This window comes from Dipodomys spectabilis, unplaced genomic scaffold (genome assembly GCF_019054845.1).
Source record: "Dipodomys spectabilis isolate Male_0828 unplaced genomic scaffold, ASM1905484v1 ptg000261l, whole genome shotgun sequence".
Taxonomy (NCBI): domain Eukaryota; kingdom Metazoa; phylum Chordata; class Mammalia; order Rodentia; family Heteromyidae; genus Dipodomys; species Dipodomys spectabilis.
The window spans coordinates 337584-362247 of NW_024870938.1; the positions used below are offsets into that span (position 1 = coordinate 337584).

At 44.8% G+C, this 24664-nt stretch overlaps 1 protein-coding gene across 1 annotated transcript in view; it reads left to right on the top strand.

The window, feature by feature from the left end:
- Farp2 (FERM, ARH/RhoGEF and pleckstrin domain protein 2) overlaps positions 1 to 24664 on the top strand; it is a 118271-nt gene that overhangs the window by 46802 nt on the left and 46805 nt on the right. The window contains exons 4-12 of the mRNA XM_042699654.1: positions 364 to 406; positions 3240 to 3318; positions 5570 to 5667; positions 8105 to 8219; positions 10847 to 10994; positions 15144 to 15239; positions 17730 to 17893; positions 20119 to 20187; positions 20884 to 20941. Coding sequence (XP_042555588.1) covers positions 364 to 406; positions 3240 to 3318; positions 5570 to 5667; positions 8105 to 8219; positions 10847 to 10994; positions 15144 to 15239; positions 17730 to 17893; positions 20119 to 20187; positions 20884 to 20941 — 870 coding nt within the window. The remainder of the gene's footprint in view (positions 1 to 363; positions 407 to 3239; positions 3319 to 5569; positions 5668 to 8104; positions 8220 to 10846; positions 10995 to 15143; positions 15240 to 17729; positions 17894 to 20118; positions 20188 to 20883; positions 20942 to 24664) is intronic.

Genomic DNA, 24664 nt, shown 5'->3' on the forward strand with positions numbered 1-24664 from the left:
CATGCATGCAAGGCAAGCACTCTACCACTGAGCTACCATCCCAGCCCACAAAAATTCTGTTACAAAAATTCTTTTAGCTGGTATCAGTGGCTCATGCCTTTAACTGAGAATCTCAGTTCAAAGCCAGCCAGGGCAGGAAGGTCCATGAGACTCATCTCCAGTTAACCACAGAAAACTGGAAGTGGCATTGTGGCTCAAGTGGTAGAGCACTAGCCTTGAGCTGAAGGGCTGAGAGACAGTGCTCAGGCCCAGAGTTCAAGCCCCATGACCGAAAAAGAAAATCTTTTAATTTTAATTTTAAAAAGTTTATATTATACTTATTAAATGAAATTAATATATTCTTTTCTGTTAAATTCTCTTTAGATTTGGCTTGAACCTATGAAACCCATCATTAGACAAGTACGAAGTAAGTCCTTTAACGCTAAAATTCTATTCAAGATGCTTCATGGTAGGATATGAGTATAGCTCATGCTTGTCCTAGCTACACAGGAGGCAAAGATTGGGAAGATCAAGGTTTGAGGCCACCTCAAACCTTTCCAGAAAAAGTTTGGTATGTTGGTGCACATCTGTCTTCCCAGCTGTGCAGGAGGCTCTTGGTAGGAATATCTCAGTCTCAGGCTGGCCCAAGTAAAACACATGAGTTCCTACCTGAAAAATAACTAATGCAAAAGGGCTGCAGAAATGACTCATGGCCCTGAATTCAAACCCCGTTACTACCAAAAAAGAAAGATGCCTTACTCTGGGACGTTCATTCAGGCTGCAGGCATGTGCTTGTCTGTTCATCACTACTCTTTGTAGATGGTAGTCAAGTAATCATCCACAGCTGACACACTTAAAAGTTGCCTTGTTGGCTGGGAAGGTGGCTCAGTGGTAGAGCGCATGCCTTGCATGCATGAGGGCCTGGGTTCGATTCCTTAGCACCACATAAGCAGAAAAACCCAGAAGTGGCATTGTGGCTCAAGTGGTAGAGCTCTAGCTTTGAGCTGAAGAGCTGAGGGACAGCGCCCAGGCCCAGAGTTCAAGCCCCATGACCAGAAAAAAAAAAAAAAAAAGTTGCCTTGCAGTTAAGCTAGAACAGAGAGGTGGGAGGGTCCAGTATATTTAATTCAACCCTCATGAGTTGCCTCCAGTTTGGAAGTCATAGAATATGTGACTGCTAAGTTAATATCTTAATTTTTGGCCAGTATGCAAGAAAGTATGCACACCACACTGTTCAGACAGAAGAGTTTATTGGGAGAACCAAACCACTGGCCTGCACCAGATTTAGAAGTACAGAGAGAGAACTAATGTCAGAGAGAGATTGTAGAGGGAAGGTGAGGATAAGGCGTGGCCGCAGTGGGTGCAGCAGTGACCTCAGAGCCTGGGTCCCTTCCTGACTTCCAGTCAGGTGATTGACAGTTACGGGTAATTACAGGTTTGGGACAGGTGATTTCTGGTAAGGCTATGTACTATCCTTCATGGAAAGTAGTGGGAGGAAGTGGGCTATTCTCCTGGGCAGAACTAACAGTTTTCAGAGGATGAAATAATATTGTAGTATCCCCTAGAAGAATCAGTTGTAGGGGGCGCTGGGAAGGTGGCTCAGTGGTAGAGCGCTTGCCTTGCATGCCTGAGGCCCTGGGTTTGATTCCTCAGCACCACATAAGCAAAAAGAAAAAAGCCGGAAGTGGTGCTGTGGCGCAAGTGGTAGAGCGCTAGCCTTGAGCTGAAGAGCTGAGGGACAGCACCCAGGCCCAGAGTTCAGTCCCCATGACCGGCAGAAAAAAGAAAAAAAGAAAACCAGAAGTGGCACTGTGGCTCAAGTGGTAGAGCACCAACCTTGAGCTGAAGAGCTGAAGTGCTCAGGCCCAGAGTTCAAGCCCCATGACCTACAAAAAAAAAAAGGGGGGGATATAATATTGTTTCTTAGTTCTTTTTTTTTTTTTTTTTTTTTGGGTCCGGTCGTGGGGTCTGAACTCTGGGCCTAGGTGCTGTCCCTCAGCTCTTCAGCTCAAGGCTAGTGCTCTACCACTTGAGCCACAGCGCCACTTCTGGCTTTTTTCTTTTTGCTTATGTGGTGCTGGGGAATGGAACCCAGGGCCTCAGGCATGCCAGGCAAGCGCTCTACCACTGAGCCGCTTTCCCAGCCCCCCTTTGTTGTTTTTATCCTAGTATTATCAACAGGAATATGGTGGAGCTTATGTTTGTGGGGTTTGGGGTGGGGAGGAAGGCATTTATTTGTTTGTTTTACCAGTACTGGGGCTCAAACTTGGGCCTTACACTCTTCCCTGGCTTTTTCACTCAAAGTCAGTGCTCTATTACTTGAGCCACATTCCCACTTCCTGCTTTTTGCTGCTTAATTAGAGATAAGAATTTCAAGGACTTTTCTGCCTGGGCTATCTTTGAACCACAGTCCTCAGATCTCAGACTCCCACATAGCCAGTATTGCAGGCATGAACCACGAGCACCCTCTTTTTTTTTTTTTTGAGAGTGGGTCTCACTTCATAACCCAGGCTGGCTTTGAACTTGTATGCTTCTGACTCATTCTCCCAAGTGCTGAGATGGATTACAAACAGGCACCATTACTACCAACCTTATTTTATTTTATTTTTTTGCTTATGTGGTGCTGAGCAATTGAACCCAGGGCTTCATGCATGAGAGGCAAGCGCTCTACCACTGAGCCAACTTCCCAGCCCTACCAACCTTATTTTAAATTTTAATGTGTGATTTCCTCCTTATTTTTTAAAGTTCCTTGAGTAAGTTAGTCAAAAGATATACAGTTTTTCTTTAATGCATGTGATGGATACTTAAATTCATAGAACTTTTTTTTTATGGTACTGGCAGTTGTACTCCGGAGTTCATGCTTGCTGGTAAGCCCTCTACCATGTGAGCCACACCACCAGTCTTTTAAGGATTTCCTTTGCTCTTCAGATAGGGCATAGCTTTTGCCTGGTCAGGCATCTGACAATAATCCTCCTACTTTCGCCTCCCTTGTAACTGCGATTATAGGCATATGCCACACATAACCAGCCAGGAAACTATTTCTTTTTTTCTTTTTTCGTTGGTCGTGGGGCTTGAACTCTGGGCCTGGGCGCTGTCCCTCAGCTCTTCAGCTCAAGGTGAGCGCTCTACCACTTGAGCCACAGTGCCACTTCCAGGACATTATTTCCTAATACCTTCTTATTTGAAAAAAAATACTTTTAACAAAACAGGAAATACAAAGATTGGCTTGATGTTTTGAAACTGACTTTTTTTTCTTGTAGGGCCAAAGAACACAGTGCTTCGCCTGGCTGTAAAATTTTTCCCACCTGATCCTGGTCAGTTGCAAGAAGAATATACCAGGTTAATAACTCACATTGAATTTGAGCAGGGTCTTGTATTCATCTGTCTTTGGTTAAGAGTGAATAACAAACATTGAACTTGAGCAGGGTCTTGTATTCAGCCAACAGAATGAGCTAGTATATACATAATGATGAGTAAAGGTAGAGTAGTAAAAGAAGCATTCTGGCCATTGTTTCCTGCACAAACACAAGTGTGCAGTAGAGGAAAGGTTTATCGAAGAGACATGAAAACAAAGACTGGAGTGTGGTGTTAGGTGATGTTGAGCCAGCACCCTTTCAGGTAAGCTGAGAGTTATGCATGTGGGTAAAGTTTGTAGATACTTTGCTCATGCATGCATGTTAAAAAATCTATGTAATTAGGAGAAGTACACTGTCTGATAATTCTTATGAATATATGGAGTACTCTAATTCATGTTTGATTTTCTGTAGAAATTATTGAAAGAAAATGTAGTCATCTGATCAAAGTTAGGGAAGCGTCCTTGTATTTTTTATTCTCATTCACGTATTAATTTTTGTAAGTTTTTTGTTATAAAGATGATGTACAGAGATTATAGTTACAAAAGTCAGGTAATAAGTACATTTCTTTTTGGACAATGTCACCTCTTCCCTCGTTCTCTCCCAGTTTTTCTCTCCCATCCCCACCCACAGGTGGTGTAGTTCATTTTCAACATAGTGCCTAGTGAGTACCACTGCTGCACTTGTTCACCCTTTGTCCTTCCATTCCTGGGCGCTGTCCCTGAGCTCTTTTGCTCAAGGCTAGCACTCCACCACTTTGAGCCACAGCTCTACTTCCGGTTTTTGAATGGTTAATTGAAGATGAGTTTCCTGGGGACCTCAGTCTTCATGACCGCAATCCTCAGATCTCAGTGTCCTATATAGCTAGGATTACAGGCATGAGCCACCAGCACCTGGCTTATGACTAATTTTTGTCTGTTAAGCACTACAAAGAAACATTCATAATGTTTGTAAGCTCTGGGAAAACTGTTGTAGAAAGTTTACAGAAATGGAACTGCTGAGTATCAGGCATACACATCTTAAGTTTTAAGAAAATGTGATAATTTTTAATAGATTTAACTAAAATGTAGACTTCAGTGGGGACAGAGAGTTTGTATTGTTTGTCTTTATATTCCAGCTCCAAGAACTTAATATGTGCTCATTGCTTACTTATTGATGGAATAAATGCATATGCAAATATCTCAAATGCCTTATCTAGTTATATTTTCACTGCTGGTGTTCCAGAGTGCCCATTTCTAAAAAGATCAAAAATCTAGTCTCAGGGCTGACTCATGCATGCATGAGGCCCTGGGTTCGATTCCTCAGCACCACATAAGCAAAAAGAAAAAGCCGGAAGTGGCGCTGTGGCTCAAGTGGTAGAGCACTAGCCTTGAGCTGAAGAGCTGAGGGACAGTGCCCAAGCCCAGAGTTCAGGCCCATGACCGGACCCCAAAAAAAAAAAAAAAATCTAGTCTCAAATCTTAACCAAGACTAAATATCAATCTGCTCAAAGCTTCACAAGAGTGGAGTGCCGGTGGCTCACACTTGTAATCCTAGCTACTCAGAAGACTGAGATCTAAGGATCACAGTTCAAAGCCACATAGTCAGGAAAATCCACAAGATTTCTCTCCAACACCAAATAAGCTGGAAGTGGAGTTGTGGTTCAAGTGATAGAGCACTAGCTTTGAGTGAAAAAAGCTCAAGGATAGTGTCCAGGCCCTGAGTTCAAGCCTCAGGACTCTCTCTCTCTCTTTCTGTCTCTCTCTCTGTCTCTCTGTCTTTCTCTCACGCTTTCTCTCTCTCAAACACACACAGCTTCACAAGCATATTTTGGGTTATGTTTTAATTCTACTTTTCTGAATAAAACGTTGAGTTCAGTTTTATAATGTGTATCTGTGAACTTTCTTTTGAAGGTATTGCCGCAGATAGTGATTGTGTGGGTATATGGTATGCCTGAGAAGGCTAATTGCTCTTTGCTGTTGTTCTCCTGGCAGTGCCTGTGTATGCTCAGCACTTTTGAGTGCTCTGACGTATGTGACTCAGCCTGCTGAACCGATTTCTCATCTGACCTTTGCTTGCTGCTGGCTCTTCGCATGAAAGGCCTTTTGTAACCTTGCTGGTTCCAAGAGGGCCCCGCATTTTGCTCAGTGTTGGTTGCTGCTGCTTGCAGGGTGTGTTTGCTCTCTCCACAGCTGGTGTCAGTGTTATGTTCAGAGAACTCTCAAGATTGATGTGTTTTGTGTTGTGTCGCCTTCTAGGTACTTGTTTGCCTTGCAACTAAGAAGGGACCTTCTGGAGGAGCGCTTGACCTGCACTGCCACCACTGCAGCCCTGCTCATTTCCCACCTTCTCCAGTGTTAGTATCTACGCCCCAAGGCTAGCTGGTACAGGTCACAGAGCTGATGCACTTAGTTCATATAGTCATTATATTCCTGATCAGCTGAAGTTTAACTTCTGTAAACTCCTGAGGTACAGTCTTTGCCTAGAGATAGAGACAAAACCTATAGCCACATTCATCATTTTGGGTTGTCTCTCGTTTATGTATTTATTTTTTTGGTAGTGCTAGAGATGTAAGTTAAGGCCTCACAACCTGTTAGGCAAGCATTCTACCACTGATCTACTTTGTTGGCCCTTGGTTTTTGAGATAGTGTCACTGTAGCCCAGACTGACCCTGAACTCTGCTATCTTCCTTCTGCCTCCCAGGGCTGAGGTTATGGCTTTGTGCCACCGCACCCATCTGCCTTCATGCATGTCGACAACAATTCAACTTCAGGCTAGAGTCAAACTATAAACCAAATTCTCTTCATTCCTAAAAGGAGTCCTTCTGGAATAAAAGTCACCTCCAACTAGTTAAACATTAACCATAAGGAAAGAAAACATTTCTTCAGTATCTCACATGAAATAAAAATGGTACAGCAGAGTGTGAAGAATTATTCAGAAATAAACTATGGGAAAAAAGAGGGCCTAAGAAGGCATAATGGTGCATTTGATCAAAGTACATTATATGCATGTGTGGAAATACCACAGTTATAACACTAATACACTAAAAAGTGAAAAAGAAAGGCTCAGTGCTTGTGTCTCATGCCTGTAATCCCAGCTGGTCAGGAAGCTGAAATCTGAGGATCACAGTTCAAAGCCAGCCCAGGCAGAAGAGTCCATGAGACTAATGTCCAATTACTTACCAAAGCCCGAAATGGAGCTGTAGCTCAAGTGGTAGAGGGCTAGCTTTGAGCAAAAGAGCTGAGATACGTCACCCAGGCCCTGTGCTGAAGCCCCAGAACCAAGTCGCTGATGGAGAAGCACTCATGGCTCTCCAGCTGTAGCCTACCTGGTAACAACACTGAGGATTAGATTGAGCATTGCAGGTGGCAGTCTACAATTGCAGGACTTTGTGTGTGTGTGTGTGTGTGTGTGTGTGTGTGTGTGTGAACATACTGTACAGAGGGGTTACAATTACATGGGCGAGATAATGAGTACATTTCTTATCAAGCACTGTGGCCTCTTCCTTTGTTTCCCCTTCCCATCCCTTCCCATCCTCCCCCAACCCCCCACCCAGTCCCCCTCCCTCCCGCCCACAAAGTTGTAAAGTTCGCTTTCGACATAACAACTTGTACATCTCATTGTTGCAATGGGTCCACCTGTATCCCTATTTAAACGATTTGTTTTTTTCCCTTCCCCTCCACAAATTATACCAACATCAAATACAGTGAAAGCAGGGGTTATACTGTGGGGGAGGATTGCAGAACTCTTGCATGTTGGTATTGGTGTCCTGGCTCAAGTGGTAGAACAACAAATGTGAGTGAAAAAACAAGAGTATGAATCTCTTGAGTTCTAGTCTCAGTACCAGTCTGTGTGCACGTGTGCATATTTGTAGCCTTAAAATACAAGAAATGAGAAAATTCTTCAAGAAATTTCAAAAGTTCTGAAGGAAAATTTATTTAAAAAATATTTTGGGGGGGGCTGGGAAGGTGGCTCAGTGGTAGAGCACTTGCCTTGCATGCCTGAGGCCCTGGGTTCAATTCCTCAGCATCACATAAGAAAAAAGAAAAAAGCTAGAAGTGGCGCTGTGGCTCAAGTGGTAGAGCACTAGCCTTGAGCTGAAGAGCTGAGGGACAGCGCCCAGGCCCAGAGTTCAGGCCCCAGGACTGGACCCAAAAAAAAAAATATTTTTTGGAACAAAGTATATTCTTTTGGTCACACAGCCACAGGACAACTTACAGAGTGTGGCTTTGGAAAACAGTGAGCATATTAGACCAGGGTTCCCCTATACCCTACTGGAGCCTCTCAGTGGGGTTTTCTTGAGTTTTTGCTCTTCCTGACATTTTTTAAACCTTTTACCTGCCTTTGAAAAATATAAAATACTTGGAAAAATAACAAAATGTTGCGAGTTTCTGTTACATAATGACTAGTGTTTGAATTCAGCCTAGGCAAGCCCTCTACAGGTTGGGCTACACCATAGTCCTTTTTTTGCTTTAGTTATTTTTCATATATGGTCTTACAATTTTGTGTGTGTGTATATAGATAGATAGATATAGATATAGGCAACATGTTCTTTGAAATAAGGTCCTATTAACTTCTTCCTCAGGCTGGCCTTGAACTGTGATCCTCCTGTCTCTTCTTCACCTATACAACTTCAAGCAGGAGCACCATGCCCAGTCAATATATTGGGATAGGGGAGGGAGGGCTAGGAATATTACTGCCAACTTTGGGTGGTTTTAAATGTTAATTTATACATTTGTCTATATAATTACTTGTCATTTCAAAATCCAAATGATTGACTTTTATTGTATCAGCCGAAATAGGAGATTATGATGAAACTCTGGACCGAGAGCACCTCAGATCCAACAAGTACTTGCCCACCCAGGAGCACCTTTTGGGAAAGATACTAGACTTCCATCAGGGACACACGTAAGTCAGCTAGGAATGGCTGCCGGTATGTAGTTCCTGCAGTAAGGACTTGATGGTGTGTAATCCAGGGGAAACTGTTGTTCGGGCATCTGAGGGATTTGGATAGAAGTGACACCTGTTCCTCCTGGTCTCAGGACACACCTGCTCGCAGTTGACTACAGCCCAGGCTCAGCGCACAGGCATATGTGCAAACCACTGCTTTAGGAGGGGCAGCAAAGGCACCCAATTCTGGGACGAGAGCTGAGTGCTCTCCCTAGGCAGGAGCTGCTGCCTGCCTGGGGGAGAACGTGAGGCATTCCCTAGCCCTGAAGTGTGGCAGGAGTCACTTCCAATGGAAAGCAGCCCCCACTGTGGTGAAGTAGATCCAGGCTGGCATCAGCCCCTGTGGGGCATTGGAACTGTGCTGACAGGCATGATCTTTGACTTGACTATTTTGATTTCTGCCAGAACTGTCACTGGTGGGCTCTTCAGATCAAATGGAGGGTGCTGATGGTGAGAGGCTGTGGTAGGCTGAGGGTCAGGGGCTGGGAGCTCTGCTGTTCACCAGAGGAGTTAGGCCTGTGAACATGGCTCTGGAAGGCTTCACCTTGACTTCATGAAGAAAGAGCCTGTTGACTTTGTCGTGTGATGTGTAGGTGAAGCTGTACTGGGACCTGCTGACGGCCCTGGTATATCTGAGTTGTCACTCAGATGTACACTAATCTTGGTGACAGAGGAAGCAATCCAGACAGAGCGCTTGTCTGGGAACAGGAAGGGTAGTGGAGCACGAAGCTACAGTTACAGTTTAAGCACTGGTGTGAGCAGAAGTCCAGCTGATTCAGGTGGCCCAAGGCAATGCTCATGGTTAAGCTAGTTGCTTTGTCAAGCACTTAACTCCCATAGGCACACACTGGTATCCCCTGTTGGACAGGAGATGCAGTAGGCAGAGCTCTACCTCGGATACAACATGGGAATTGTCTCTGGTGTCCATTGGTGTTTGTGGCCTAGAGTCTACTTACCTGGTCTTACCTTGAGGAAGCTCCTGGCCCTTGGCTTCACCATATGCAAGCCTTGGAGTTCTTCCAACGTGTAGCAGGAAAGATGCTAGACACTGATGCCCTCAAAAAAAAGGTACTCTCTCAGGTAGAGAACTTCTTCTGGTTTAGATCTGTTCTGAGATAAGAGACAAGTCCCTCCTTGCTATAACATAGAGAAGGGAGAACACCTGGAGGATGAGTGGATGAGGCTTTTTTTCTGTGAAGTGTCCAGCTGAGGTAGCAACCCCAAATGGACAGGTAGGTTTAGGGTTCTGGGGAGACCGTTGTCTACATGTAATCAGGTGTTTGTAGATCGTCTGCAATGGAAATTACAGGCTCTGAGAAGCCCTAGTTCAGACATTTGATGTAAGAGCAATTAACGCACAAGGGAGACTTGAACTGGTACAGCTGGCCATAGAGAAAGCGTCCTTGGCCGGTGTGGCGCAGAGGAGGGGCCAGCTTGATTTTACATGCCTATTCATGACTACTTGCCACAAGCAGAAAGTGCCTTTGGGGATTCATATTTGGAGGTTTCTCAATTTCAGCAGTTTAATGAAGATCTTAATAAAATGCTAGGTTCCACCCTAAAAGAAAAAGATTTCTGCCAGGCGTTGGTGTCTCATACCTGTAATCCTGGCTACTCAGGAGGCTGAGATCTGAGGACCACAGTTCAAAGCCAGCCCGAGCATGAAGTCTGTGAGACTTATCTCGGATAAACCACCTGAAAGCCACAAGTGGTGCTGTGGCTCAAGTGGTAGAGCAGTAGCCTTGAGTTTAAGAGCTGAGGGGCAGTGCCCAGGCCCAGAGTTCAAGCCTCATGACCAACAAAAAAAAAAAAAAGGAAAAGGATTGCTAAGAAAATAGCCCACATGTAGAGCCAGGCAATGTGCATTAGCACCCACAGCAGTGTCCTACCTACGCTTTCCTGGAGGCTGTGGAGTGGGACACGGACTGCTCTCACTTCTGTCTGTGGGCGACCCGGGCTGTACACTAGACACATGGCACACTGAGACAGAAAACCAACGTGTTTGGCAACCACACAGTTACTTCACTTCATAATTTCATCCTCACAGAAGGCTGTGTTCTGAAAATACTTTAGTGTGTTGTTGTTGTTGTTGGTTGTGGGGCTTGAACTCTGGGCTTAGGCACTGTCCCTGCACTCTTCAGCTCAAGGTAAGCACTCTACTGCTTGAGCCACAGCGCCACTTCCTACTTTAGCATTTTAAATTGAGCTTAATAAGGCTCCATGCAAATCTGTGGCATTTTCTCTCACAATACTCAGCAGCTACATATGATTTTTGCATATAACCTGTCATTCTAGAGTAAATTTGAAGACTAGTGAATGTTAAGGAAACATTGTACCATTGTAAGTAGGTTAGAATAGGACAGAGGAATAGATGCCGAAGAAACTGTTTCTTTGGTCTGTCCTGTAGTACTTTGGTTTTGTAGGCAGTAAACAGAGACAGTGGACCATCTGTCCTCTATAAACATTCCTTCTTAGTCTGTTGGGTAGTTTCATTTCACTGTTTTCCCAGTCATTTCTCTAATATATTTTAGCTTTCTTAAAAACCCAGTGTTTCAGTGATAGAATAAACTGTCTTATCCTTTTAGGGGCCAGACGCCTGCTGAGTCCGATTTCCAGGTACTGGAGATTGCTAGAAAGCTGGAAATGTATGGCATCAGGTTTCACACAGCTTCTGACCGGGAGGGGACCAAGATCAACCTGGCAGTCTCTCACATGGGTGTCCTCGTATTCCAGGTCAGTGGAGGAGACAGGGAGGGGCCAGAGCATAGCTGGGTGGTGGTGGTGGTGGTGGGTGGTGGTGGTGGTGGTGGTGGTGGTGTACTGTGACATGGAATGTTTGTCACATTTATTGATTGGTAAGCTTTTTTTTTTGATGAATGAGGTGTTGGAGAAATTGTTTCCTAGTCCTTCTCTAACATTAGTGATCATCTTCACTATTCTGGAGCCCCGGCTCCCAGCTGCCCACTGCTCTCTAACAGCAAGGGCAGTGGGCAAGGAAACAGAAGCTTGGTTCATCTGTGCAAGCAGCAATTATAGCCTAGATGGGAGACAGAGTAGATGATTCCTGTGCTGCTGAAGGGCCAGGGTCTCCTCATTGTGGTATGAGTCAGAGGGAAGAAACAAGACATCTCCCTGAAAGGCAGGCTCCTGGGAAGCCTGCAGCTGGAACGTGAACTGGGCCTGTATGTGTCAGTTTGCCAATACTGGGGCTTGAAATCAGGGCTGGACTTTCTCTTACTTTTTTCTCTCAAGTCTGGTGCTCTGTCAATTAAGCCACAGCTCCACCTCCAGTTTTTTGTTGTTTGTTTGTTGTCGGTCATGGGGCCTGAACTCTGGGCCTGGGCCCTGTCCCTCAGCTCTTCAGCTCGAGGTTAGCACTCTACCACTTGAGCCACAGCGTCATTTCCGGCTTTTTCTGCTTATGTGGTGCTGAGGAATCGAGCCCAGGGCCTCATGCATGCAAAGCAAGTGCTGCATTCTACCACTGAGCCACCTTCCCAGCCCCTCCACCTCCAGTTTTTTAGTGGTTAATTGGAGATAAGAGTCTCAAAGTCTTTTCCTGTCCAGGCTGGCTTCACACTATGATCCTTAAATCTCTGCCTCCTGAGTATTTAGGACTACAGGCATGAGCCCCCAGTGACCAGCTAAACAAAATTTCAAAAAACACAACCCAGGAACTCTCATATCTAGTTTCGAGATATTGAGGAGATAAGACAAGCACCAGAGGAAAATGCTGAAGCAATGAGGGAAAAGTTCCATTTGAAGTACTTATAGGGCTGGGAAGGTGGCTCAGTGGTAGAGCGCTTGCCTTGCATGCATGAGGCCCTGGGTTCGAATCCTCAGCACCACATAAGCAAAAAGAAAAAAAAGCCGGAAGTGGCGCTGTGGCTCAAGTGGTAGAGTGCTAGCCTTGAGCTGAAGAGCTGAGGGACAACGCCCAGGCCCAGAGTTCGAACCCCACGACCAGACCCCCCAAAAAAATATTTCTGACCTAGAATTCTTTATCATGCCCAACACAACTTCTGTACAGAAGACAGACAGGCATGCAGGTTTTTTGGGTTTTTTTGTTTTTTCCGGTACTAGAATTTGAATTGAGGGTCTCCTGCTTGCCGGGCAAATACTATCCACCTGAGCCAGGCCTCCAATCTTTTTACTTGTAGTTTTTCAGATAATCTTGTGGTTTTTCCCTGGATCAGCATCAGACCTTGATCTTCATGTATCCATCTCCCAAGTAGCTAGAAGTATAGTACCACTATGCCAGCCAGGATATTTTTAATTGAGATGCAAGTCATATACCATAAAACTGATCATTCTAGAATGTATAGTGGATCTGTTCTTAGGATATTCTGAGTTGTGTTACCATCACCAAATCCAATTCTGTAACACCCTCATCTCCTCAAGAGTAAAGCGGTAGAGAATGAGGTGATGGGGCAGGCATTGAGTGGCACGGCTTCTACTGCATGCTTATAAGCTGGGCTGCACTGTTAATAAAATACATTTTTAAAAATCCCTTTACCTGCCAGCAGCCCCTCCCACAGCCTTCACAAACACTAGCACGCAGAATCAGGACATAATGTGGCGTGGCTGTCATGTGGACATGCTTGTTCTGAATGTCTTATATAGCTGGGTCATGTGACCCTGCGGTCTTTTGTCCCCATTGCTGCCTCCTGTCCTCAGAGGTCACCTCTGTTGGGTCTCGCGCCTTTTACAGCTGTATCTGACAGACCCAGTCTTTGCCTCACTGTTTTCAGAAGAGAGTAAATGGAGTTGATGTCAACAGTAGAGGATGGACTATCAGAAAGGGCCTTCATACTTTTTAAGTCTTTTTTTTTTTATTTACTGAATTGTTATTATGGAGGTGATGCACAGAGGGGTTATATTCACATGCGTCAGGTAATGAGCACATTTCCTTTCATACAGTGCCATCTGTTCCCTCATTCTCTCCAAGCCCCTTCCTCCCTTCTCCACCCCCCTCTCTTTTTTTTTGCCAATCCTGGGGCTTTAACTCAGCCTACTTTCTGTCCCTCAGCTCTTCAGCTCAAGGCTAGCACTCTACCGCTTGAACCACAGCGGTATGTGCTGTGGTGCTGAGGAATTGTACCCTTATACTTGTGAGACAAGCACTCTACCTCCAAGCCACCTTCCTAGCCCCTGACATTTAGTATAGGTTTCTGTGTCATTTTGATATGTACCTTTACTTTTTGATCACTTGTTTTATCATACAGCACATAATCTTCCCTGTCCTGGCATCAGCTGTTTCTCCAAGGGGGCTCCCATTTTAGTGGAGAATAACATGTAGAAGCCAAGATCTATGGCCAAGTGTTGTGGAGCATACCTTGAGGCAGAAGCAGGAAGTTCCAGGCCAGTCTGGACTATTACGTGAGACTGAATAATCCATAAGAATCCAGGCACCAGGGCTGGGAATGTGGCTCAGTGGTAGAGCGCGCTTGCCTTGCATGCCTGAGGCCCTAGGTTCGATTCCTCAGCACCACATAAGCAAAAAGAAAAAAGCCGGAAGTGGCGCTGTGGCTCAAGTGGTAGAGCGCTAGCCTTGAGCTGAAGAGCTGAGGGACAGCGCCCAGGCCCAGAGTTCAGGCCCCATGACCGGACCCAAAAAAAAATAAAAAAAAGAATCCAGGCACCAGTGACTCATGTCTGCAATCCTAGCTACTCAAGCAGCTGAGATAGGAGGATTGTGGCTCAAAGCCAGCCTGGGCAGGAGACTCTTATCTCCAATATGCTACTCAAAGTGGCATACCTAGGGGCAGTGGGAGTTCCCTTAGGCCCTGAAGTCATCAATGCAGCCACACCTCCTCCGGATCTCTCCAATAAACTACTCAGAAAAAACTATAAGTGGCTTTGGTGGCTCAAGTGATAGAGTGCTAGCCTGGAGCAAAAAATGTTCAGGGACAATTGCCCAGGTCAAGAGTTCAAGCCTTATGGGGGTGGGGGGCAGATAGATAGATAGATAGATAGATAGATAGATAGATAGATAGATAGATAGATAGATCGATCATGCCAGGTGCAGGTGGCTCATACCCATAATCCTAGCTACTACTCAGGAGACTGATATCTGAGGATTGCCGTTCAAGCCAGCCTGGGCAGAAAGGCTATGAGACTCATCTCCACTTAAGCACCAGAAAACTGAAAGTGGGCTGTGGCTCAGTGGTAAGAGTGCTAGCCTTGAGCCAAAAAAAAAAAAAAAGCTCAGGACAGCACCCTGGCCCTGAGTGTAAGCCCCACTAGTGACAAAAAATCTACAGGGAAAAGAAAGAAGTGGGGAGGGGTGGAGAGAAGAGGGGAAGGGACGAGAAAGGAGAGGAGGGGGGAGGGAAGAGAGCAGGGGAGGCAAAGACTGGAGAGGAGGGGGCAGGGAGGAGGAGACAAGCTCCATGGACTCAGAGCTCAGAGTGCTTGCTGCTTTTAGGGTACTTGAGCGTCACCTCCCCTGACCCTTCTCAAAGCTACATACATTGAGTGTACCTGCTCACGCCCTGCATTTGTTTCTGTCTGTCCATCTGTAGATGTGGAAGCTGTAGTCCAGCCCAGCTGGCCAGGGCTCCTCTGGTCTTTCCTACAGAGAGAAACCTGACACTACTCCCAGTCCAACCACCACTGCCCCTTCCATATCCCTTCCCTTTGCTGGAGTGGACTTCAAATGTGTGATGTAAACACTGATTTTTTTTATGTAATAAAACCCTGTTAAGCCCAGCCATCATTCTGAAGCAGCTTAGCATGTTTCATGTTAACATTCCAGATGAAGTGGCATCATGTCAAGCTGACATTTTAATGGCAGCAAGTTGCTGTGCGGCTTATTTGATGAGAAGGAGTTTGTGTTTATAGTACAGATATGTCACCTTACATCTGTCTTCTGCATTCCAGGGGACCACCAAAATAAATACCTTCAACTGGTCCAAGGTCCGTAAACTAAGCTTCAAGAGGAAAAGATTTCTTATCAAACTCCACCCGGAGGTCCATGCAAGTATTTTTTTTTTTTTTTTTTGTCAGTTGGGGGGACTAAACTCTGGGCCTGGCCGCTGTCCCTCAGCTCTTCACCTCAAGGCTAGTGCTCTACCACTTGAACCACAATGCCACTTCCAGCTTTTTCTGCTTATGTGGTCCTGAGGAATCGAACCCAGGGCCTCATGCATGCGAGGCAAGCACTCTACCACTGAGCCACCTTCCCAGCCCCCATGCAAGTATTATTAAAAACAACTTTTAAAATTAAATACTACTTATTGAGAGGTTTTTAAAAACTACTTTGTAAATCATTTCAGCCTTACAAGTCTGGAAGGGCATGAGGGTGGTCTACTGATCTCTGGAGCCTATAGCCATGCAAGCCTGGGTGGTCTGACATGCCCCCAGGGACAGCAGAGCATGGCTGCCAGTCAGAACTTCAGGACAGAGTATTCAGAGTGAACTGAACTTCGGCAGTAAGGTAGGGAGAGAATGTCCTGAATGAACTGAGGAGCGGTCTTCACACACCTGGTGCTAATCAAAGAAGCCTAGATTATCAGGAAATCAGCTATGGTGGTTACCCTTATAATCCCAGCACTGGGGAGGCTGAAGCAAGAGGATGTGAATTCAAGGCCAGCCTGGTGTACATAGTGAAACTCTGACTCAAAAACACCTCCAACTGGCTGGGATGGCACACTTCCTCACACATCAGTGAGGAAGATAAGGCAGAAAGATGACAAGTTCAAGACCAGTCTGGACTATACCTTGCCAGGTGCCAGTGGCTCACACCTGCAGTCCTAGTTCTTCAGGAGCTGAGATCTGAGGTTCATGGTTCAAAGCCAGTCCTGAAAGTCCATGAGACTTTTTTTTTACTTGCTGGTCCTAAGACTTGAACTCGGCCTGGGCACTGTCCGTGAGCTCCTTTTGCTCAAGGTTAGCGCTCTACCACTTGAACCACAGCACCACTTCTGGCTTTTTCTGTGAGTCTTATGGACTTTTCTGCCTTGGCTGACTGTAAACCATGATCCTCAGATCTCAGCCTCCTGAGTAGCTAGGATTACAGGTGTAAGTCACCAGTGTCCGGCTATGAGACTTGTATCTCTAGCCACCAAAAACCTGAAAGTAGAACTATGGCTTAAGTGGTAAAGCACTAGCCTTGAGCAAGGCAAAAAAAAAAATCTCAGGGACATCATTCAGGCCCTGAGTCTAGAGAGTTCTAGTCAAAGTAATAACCACCTATTTACCAAATTGGGAAAAGTTAATATCTATGTAGTGGCTATTTAGGAGGCTGACTTCCAGAATACCATAGTGGGAAGCCAGTCCAGGCAGAAAAAGTCTACAAACTCCATCTCCAAAATAACCAGCAAAAGGCCTGGCTGGAAATATGACTCCAGTGGTAGAACACTAACCAAGTGAGCATACTGAGCAGGCCAGAGGCTCCAAGCTCAAACTCAGCACCAGGAAAGAAAATACACACACAAACATAGACATACACGTACAAGCTGATAGTTGGAAAAAAATCAATACTTCACATATCTGTTCATGGATGTTCGAATTATTGCATTTCCTTTGTTCAGAGGAAATTAAGAAATAAAAACCAAATTAGCTGAACCACTGTGAAGCTGAAACTTGAGGTGCCACCTGAGTCAGCTTAAACACACTTTAGTTCACTAGGTGTTCTGAGCCCTTAGACCAGTCAAAAGAAAGGCTCTTGATTTATCAGATTCCAGGTTCATGTCTACTATATTGCTGTTTTGGTAGTGACTTGGAAGTGTGTGTGTGTGTGCGTGTGTGTGCGTGTGTGTGCGCGCGCATGTTTTTATTTTAATTTTTGTTTGTTTGTTTTGAGACAGTCTCAAAAACTGTCTAGGAACTTGTCCTCTTGCCTCAGTGCTGGGATTATAGCATGTACTACAATGCCTGGAGATAGAATGATTTATTGTTTATAATTCAAGTTGTTCTTCTGTGGATGAAAGGAAAGTAGGAATGCCAAACAAAATGCAGATCCTCTGAGTAAAAAGTGTTCTCTGCAGTTGTTCTGAGAAGATAGAAAAGAAAATTATTGCTAAGTTTGCAAAAGTAACTGTTACTTGGGATAGCACATTTCAAAGACCAGAGCCATGGTTGTATCTATAAACTGGCAAAGTTAGTGTCATATATCCCTAAATATCTAGGTTTCTTTAAGACGAGGGAAATCAAATCATTACAGTATTTGGGAAGAGGAACTTGGTAATATCAGAAAGTTCAGAAATTGCATTATCTTTTGAGCTCAGCATTTCATTTCTAAGAATTTATCAGAAGGAATAGCTATAGGAGAATGTGGGGGTTTCCTCATATTGCTATTTGTGAGCCTTAAAGCTGCATCTCTTGGGTATCCAAAAAATAAGGGGGGAGCTCCTTATTTTTAGTTTTTTAACTGCCTTTTGTGTGATCTGCTTCCTAAATGTGTTTTCTATTGTCCAGTACTTTATTGTCAAATTTCCTATTTAAACCTAGGTATTTTGTTTGTAGGGATCCTACCAGGACACATTAGAATTCTTGTTGGGAAGCAGAGATGCGTGTAAGAATTTCTGGAAGATTTGTGTGGAGTACCACACCTTTTTCAGACTTTTTGACCAGCCTAAGCCGAAGGGAAAAGCTGTCTTCTTCAGCCGAGGCTCTTCCTTCAGATACAGGTAGGGCTGTGCTGCCGCTGTGTCATGGCTGTCTCTTAAGGAGGGAGGGCAGAGAATCACATTCACACAAGAACTGGCAAGAACAGTTCTTTGAGAGCAGACACTTTGCCTAGAAAATCTGTTATGGCTGGAAGTGGTTCCTCAAGTCTATAATCCTAGCTATTTGGGAGGCAGAGATTGGAGGATCATGGTTTCAAGACAGTCCAGGCAGAAGGATTCATGAGACTACCTCAACCAGTGGCTGAGCACAGTGGTGCACAGCTCTCATCCCCAATGACATAGTAAAGCACAAAGAGAAGGGCCATAGCCCAGGTCTGGTATAAAGCCAGACTCTACTCAAAAATAACTAATAGAAAGAGGTTCTAGAGGTGTGGCTCAAGTGGTAGAGCATCTACTTATCAAGTGTAGTTCAATCCTTAGTATCATCAATAAACAACAAACCAGAAATGCTTTTTATAAAATGCAACTTTGAAATATATCCTGTATATTTAAGGGAAAGGGTGGGCATGTTCTTTTTTTTTCGGGGGGGGGGGTCCTGTCGTGGGGCGATTGTAAATGGAAAGCATGTAACATGCACCCCTATCAAACTATTAGCAGCCCAATGCCCAGAATATCAATTATTTATTCTCCTGATTGGGTGTCAGGTGCTGGCTGTGCACATAGAGAATATCACACAGCAAATAGCTAGCCAGAGGCAAAAGATCAAAGTCTAAAGTATGGCTTCTACTGACTGTGCATTACTTTTGCATTATTACAAAGTCAAAACTAGTAAGTCTGATCATCGTGAATTGGAGAATGCAGTAACTATCTAAAACAGAATTGGCAGATAAGTTTTTGGCTTTTGCAAAAGACAAAATAAATATACTGGAACACAGAGGATCAGGTATAGTTTGAGGGTAAAGTATATATTTAGCATTTGTGAATCCAAAGGTTTGAACCCAGCAAGCGAGAGAGAGAGAGAGAGTGCATATGTATTAGAATGTAAGTTAACACTTTGGAGTAGGAATGAAATAATTAAAGAACATTATTAAATACTTCCCTCCATGCTATAATCCCCTCTCTGTCCTGTGACTTACAGAATTTGGGAGAGGGCTGGGAAGGTGGCTCAGCGGTAGGGTGCTTGCCTTGCATGCATGAGGCCCTGGGTTCGATTCCTCAGCACCACATAAGCAAAAAAAAAAAAAAAAAAAGCCGGAAGTGGCGCTGTGGCTCAAGTGGTAGAGAGCTAGCCTTGAGCTGAAGAGCTGAGGGACAGCGCCCAGGCCCAGAGTTCAGGCCCCACAACTGGACCCAAAAACAGAACAGAATTTGGGAGAATATTATTACAACTATTTTACAAATTACTGTTGTAATTATTGCTATTCTTATTTTTATTTTGAAATAAATTTGGGCTGGGAAGGTGGCTCAATGGTAGAGTGCTTGACTTGCATGCATGAAGCCCTGAGTTTGATTCCTCAGAACCACATAAGCAGAAAAAGTCGAAAGTGGCTCAAGTGGTAGAGCGCTAGCCTTGAGCTGAAGAGCTGAGGGACAGCACCCAGGGCCCAGAGTCCGGGCCCCAGAACCAACAAAAAAATAAAATAAATTCATGTTTACAAAATGATTGTTCATTTGTTTGTTTTTTTGTTGGTTGTGTGGCCTTAACTCTGGGCCTGCGCGCTGTCCCTCACCTCTTCAGCTCAAAGCTAGCGCTCTACCACTTGAGCCATAGCACCACTTCCAGCTTTTTCTGCTTATGTGGTGCTGAGGAACTGAACCGAGGGCCTCATGCATGCAAGGCAAGCACTCTACCACTGAGCCACCTTCGCAGCCCCTACAAAATGATTGTTAACCAGGCATGGTGGTTGGGGCCTGTAATCCCAGCACCTGAGAGGCTCAGATAGGAGGATCATGAGTTTGAGGATATCTTGAGCAACATAGTGTGACCCTGTAAATTAGTTGGCGTTAGTGATGTGGCCAGCTAGGACTTACTGAGACGTCCAGTAGTCACCCCCGTAGCCCCCCCTCCTCTCCAGCACCCCAAGGCCTCTTTCTCTGCTGCCTCACAGCCTTCAGGCTCGGTAGCCACCTCGAGTGTGGGGGAAGCACAAACCAGTGACTCAAGTTCCCTTCTCAGTGGCTCAGAGGCTTCACAGAGACCAGGATGGGCATCTTTCTAACTATGAAAAACAAAGCTGTGAATTACTGTTTGTCCTTTTTTACAAATCTTGAATCTTTATTCACAGTGGAAGAACTCAAAAACAATTAGTAGACTATGTCAAAGATGGTGGAATGAAGAGAACTCCATATGAAAGGTAAAGTATAAAATAACTACTTGAATTAAAATCATTACAAATTATGCAAACACCTCAGTGCTGGAACTCTTTTCAGTTTTTTAAAGAAAAAGGGTTGGTAATGTCTTCATGCAGATATTGCATGCATGCGCTATACTGATCTTACTTAGTAGTTTTACATAGTATGCTGAACTTTTAATCTGAAAATATGTGTGGGATTTTTCATTTAATGTCAGTTTGTGTTTTTACCTCTTTGTGGCCTTCATTTTAGTTTTTGTTGTTGTTGCTTTTTGTTTGTGTTTTTGTGCTGCTGCTGGAGCTTGAACTCAGGCCCTGGACATTGTCCCTTAGTTTTTTTGCTCAAGGCTAGTTCTCTACCATATGAGCCATAGCTCTACTTCCAGCTTTTTTGGTAGTGAATTTGGAGATATGAGTCTAATAGACTTTCCTGCTCAGGCTGACTTTGAAACATAATTCTCAGATCTCAGCCTCCTGAGTGACTAGGATTATAGGCATGAACCACCAGTGTCTGCTTTAGTGGTCTCTGTTTTATTTCTATTACTGTTCCCTGTTAGCCTGCCCATTTCTAGCACACCCCCTGCCTCTGCAGCATTCTTGGGTGAGCTCTTTTTCATGGACACAGCACACGCTTTCTTCTCTAGAAGCAGGTGTATAGAAAAGGAGGGTCTGGCTGTTGATACTTTTTCTGTTTTGTAGGCGGCACAGCAAGACCCGAACATCTTTCCGTGCTCTGGCTGCAGACATGCCCAAACAGGTTAGTCTTTTCTGGTTGAAATCATCTGCAGTTGTTACAACAACCACCTCCAAATCGGACATTCAGATGTCCCAGTTCTGAGACTGTCTTCAAATCTGAGTCCTGAATGTTGTTCATAGTCCACTGGAGAACCCTGCGCACCCACCACCCCTTACCTACCCATTCAGAGTCATTGCTTTGGGGACCTCAAACTTCAGATTCTCCTACCTGTGCTTCCCAAGTACTGAGTTTACAAGGGTGCACCACGATGCCTAGCTCGTGTATAACTGTCAAGAGACTACCTGTAAAGAGTATACAAAGCTTGGAGACAGCCTTGCTTTACATTGCACGTGTGTGGCATGATGGCTCTTGTACTTAAAGCAAGGACACACAGAAGGTTTGCAGTTACCCCAGTGAAGAACATGTAGCAGGAATGCCCTAAACCCTGCACTGAGATGTCAGTGGCCATTCTGCTCCAGTGCATTCCATGACCTTCCACACAGGTGCAGGATTGTACCTAGAATCCTGTTGCTTTGTGGTAATCCTGTGCGGTAAGAGCTGACTGGAGCTTCTGCATTCTCACGTTTACAGTTGTTATCTCTGCAGTGTTCTTATATTAAGGTTGGCTGATGGTCTCTCACTTCCTGGAAGCTTCCAAATCTCCACTTTGACTTCTTTTTTTCTTGTTTTGTTTTGTTTTGTTGGCAGTATTGGGATTTGAATTCAGGGCTTCATGCTTGCTAGGTAGGCACTCGACTACTTGAGGCACTCTGCCAGCACTTTATGTCCTGTCTTAAGGCTCTAATGCTCAGAAGCACTTTTCTCTAGTAGATTGTTTCACTTTTAATATTCTGAGATAGAGTCCTCACTATGTAGCCTAGGCTGACCTCAAACTTGCAGTGTTCTACCTCAGCCTTCCCAGTGCTTGAATTATGGACATATACCACAACACCCAGTAATAATGGGTCTTTTTTTCCCCTGGTATTAAGGCTTGAATTCAGGGCCATATGCACTCACACAGCCTTTTTGCTCCTGGCTGGCACTTTACCACTTGCAGCATGCAAGTTTTCATCTCCTGACTTCAAATGAAAATTCTCAAGTCAGAACAACTAGGATTGGGGCTGGGAAGGTGGCTCAGTGGTAGAGCGCTTGCCTTGCATGCCAGAGGCCCTGGGTTTGATTCCTCAGCATCACATAAGCAAAAAGAAAAAAAGCCGGAAGTGTTGCTGTGGCTCAAGTGGCAGAGCGCTAGCCTTAAGCTGAAGAGCTCAGGGACAGCCCAGGCCCAGAGTTCAGGCCCCATGACCGGACCCAAAAAAAAAAAAAATAATAATAATAAAACTAGGATTTTAAGCCGGGCGCTGGTGGCTCACGCCTGTAATCCTAGCTACTCAGGAGTCTGAGATATGAGGATCGAGGTTCAAAGCCAGCCCGGGCAGGAGAGACCGTGAGACTCCTATCTCCAATAAACCACCAGAAAACTGGAAGTGGCGCTGTAGCTCAAGTGGTAGAGCGCTTGCCTTGAGCTGAAGAGCTGAGGGACAGCGCCCAGGCCCAGAGTTCAAGCCCCACGACCGACAAAAATAAAAATAAAAAAAAAATAAAAGTAGGATTTTAGAGATAGGCCACTTGACCCCTTCTTATAAATGGATCATGTATTTGTTCTTTTATTTGTGTTGGGGGTACAGGGGTATATGTGCTGATCCTGGGGCTTGAACTCAGGCCCCTTAGCTTTTTTTTGATCAAGGTTGGTGTTCTACCACTTAAGCCACAGTTCTACTTTTGGCTTTTTGCTGATTAATTGTAGATAAGAAGTCTCATGAGAAAGGAAGGGAAGGACAGAAATCATGAGACAAGGGTGAACCAATTCAGCAATGAAACATACTAGACTCTATGTTGGAAATGAACTATAACTGGGGGCTGGGGCAGGAAACTAGGAGAGAATGAGGGAGTAGTGAGACACTGGTCAAAAGGAAATGTACGCATAGGAAGTGGCGGTAGAGCCTTGAGCTGAAGAGCACAGGACAGCACTCAAGCCCAGAGTTCAAGCCCCACGACCAACAAAAAAAAAGGAAATGTACTCATTTCCTCATGTATGTAACTATAATTCTCTGTACATCATCTTTATAATAATTTTTATTTTTATTTATTTATTTTTGTTGGTCGTGGGAGCCTGAACTCTGGGCCTGGGTGATGTCCCTCAGCTGTTCAGCTCAAGGCTAGCACTCTACTACTTGAGCCACAGCGCCACTTCTGGCTTTTTCTGCTTATGTGGTGCTGAGGAATCAAACCCATGGCCTCATACATGCAAGGCAAGCACTCTACCACTGAGCCACCTTCCCAGCCCACAATAATCTTTTAAAGAGACTCATAGTCCCAATTTTCCAATAAAAAGCTAGAAAAAAGTCTCACAGACTTTCTCACCCAAAGTAGCTTCAAAATGTAATCCTAGATCTCAGCCTCCTGAGTAACTAGGGTTACAGGCATGAGCCACCAATGCCAGGCTCTAATATATCTTTTAAATCAGGATCTTTACCTTTTCCAGGTATGTCTCTTCTGGAAATTATTATACGAATTGGAATTAAAGGACAGTATCTTTTTAATTGTTTCTTTACAAATTAATTGAGGAAGCTATGGCTCAGCAATAGTATGCCTGCCTAACAAGTAGTGCTAGGTCCTGAGTTCATACCGAAGTACTGTACACATGCACACATACATAGACACAAATAACAAATAGTTTAAAGATTACACTTAGACTGAAATACTTGCAATGTCTGTTTTTGTGTGTTTATATGCTGATCCTGGGTCTTGAACTCAAGGTCTGAGTGTCCCTGAACTTACTTTCTCAAAGTTGTAGCACTCTACAACTTGAGACACAGCTCCACTTCTGGCTTTTCTGTAGTTAAGTGGAGATAAAAGTCTCACAGACTGTGGGCACACCTGTCATTCTAGCTACTCAGGAGGCTGAAATCTGAGGATCGCAGTTCAAAGCCAGCCCGAGCAGGAAACTCTGTAAGACTCTTATCTCCAATAAACTACCAGAAAACAGGAAGTGACGCTGTGACTTAAGTTGTAGAGTGCTCGCCTTGAGCTGAAGAGCTGAGGGACAGCATCCAGGCCCAGAGTTCAAGCCCCACAACCGACCAAAAAAAAAAAGAAGAAGAAGAAGTAGTCTCACAGAGTTTTCTGTCTCATTTGGCTTTGAACTACAATACTCAGATCTCAGCCTCTCCTTGTAGCTAGGATGACAGGTGCTAGCCACCAGCACCTGTCAATAATGTGTGTGTGTATGTATGTGTGTATGTGTATGTATGTGTGTGTGTGTGTGCGTGTGTGTGTGTGTGTGTGTGTGTGTATTTTTGTTGGTCTGGGCCTGGGTGCTGTCCCTCAGCTCTTTGGTTCAAGGCAAGCACTCTACACTTGAGCCATAGCCCTGCTTCCAGTTTTCTGGTGGTTTATTGGAGATAGCCTCATGCACTTGTCTGCCTGGGCTGGCTTTGAACTGTGATCCTCAGATCTCAGCATCCTGAGTAGCTAAGATTACAGGCCTGAGCTACTGGCACCTGGCAATGTATTTATTTTAAAAGCCACAGATGGGGGCTGGGGGTTTAGCCCAGCAGAAGGGCACCTGCCCGGCACGCGCAAGGCCCTGGGTTCGGTCCTCAGCCCTGGGGAAAAAAAAGCCACAGATGAATGATTATCAAAAGTTGGTCAGCTGGATGTGGTGGTACATGCTCATAATTC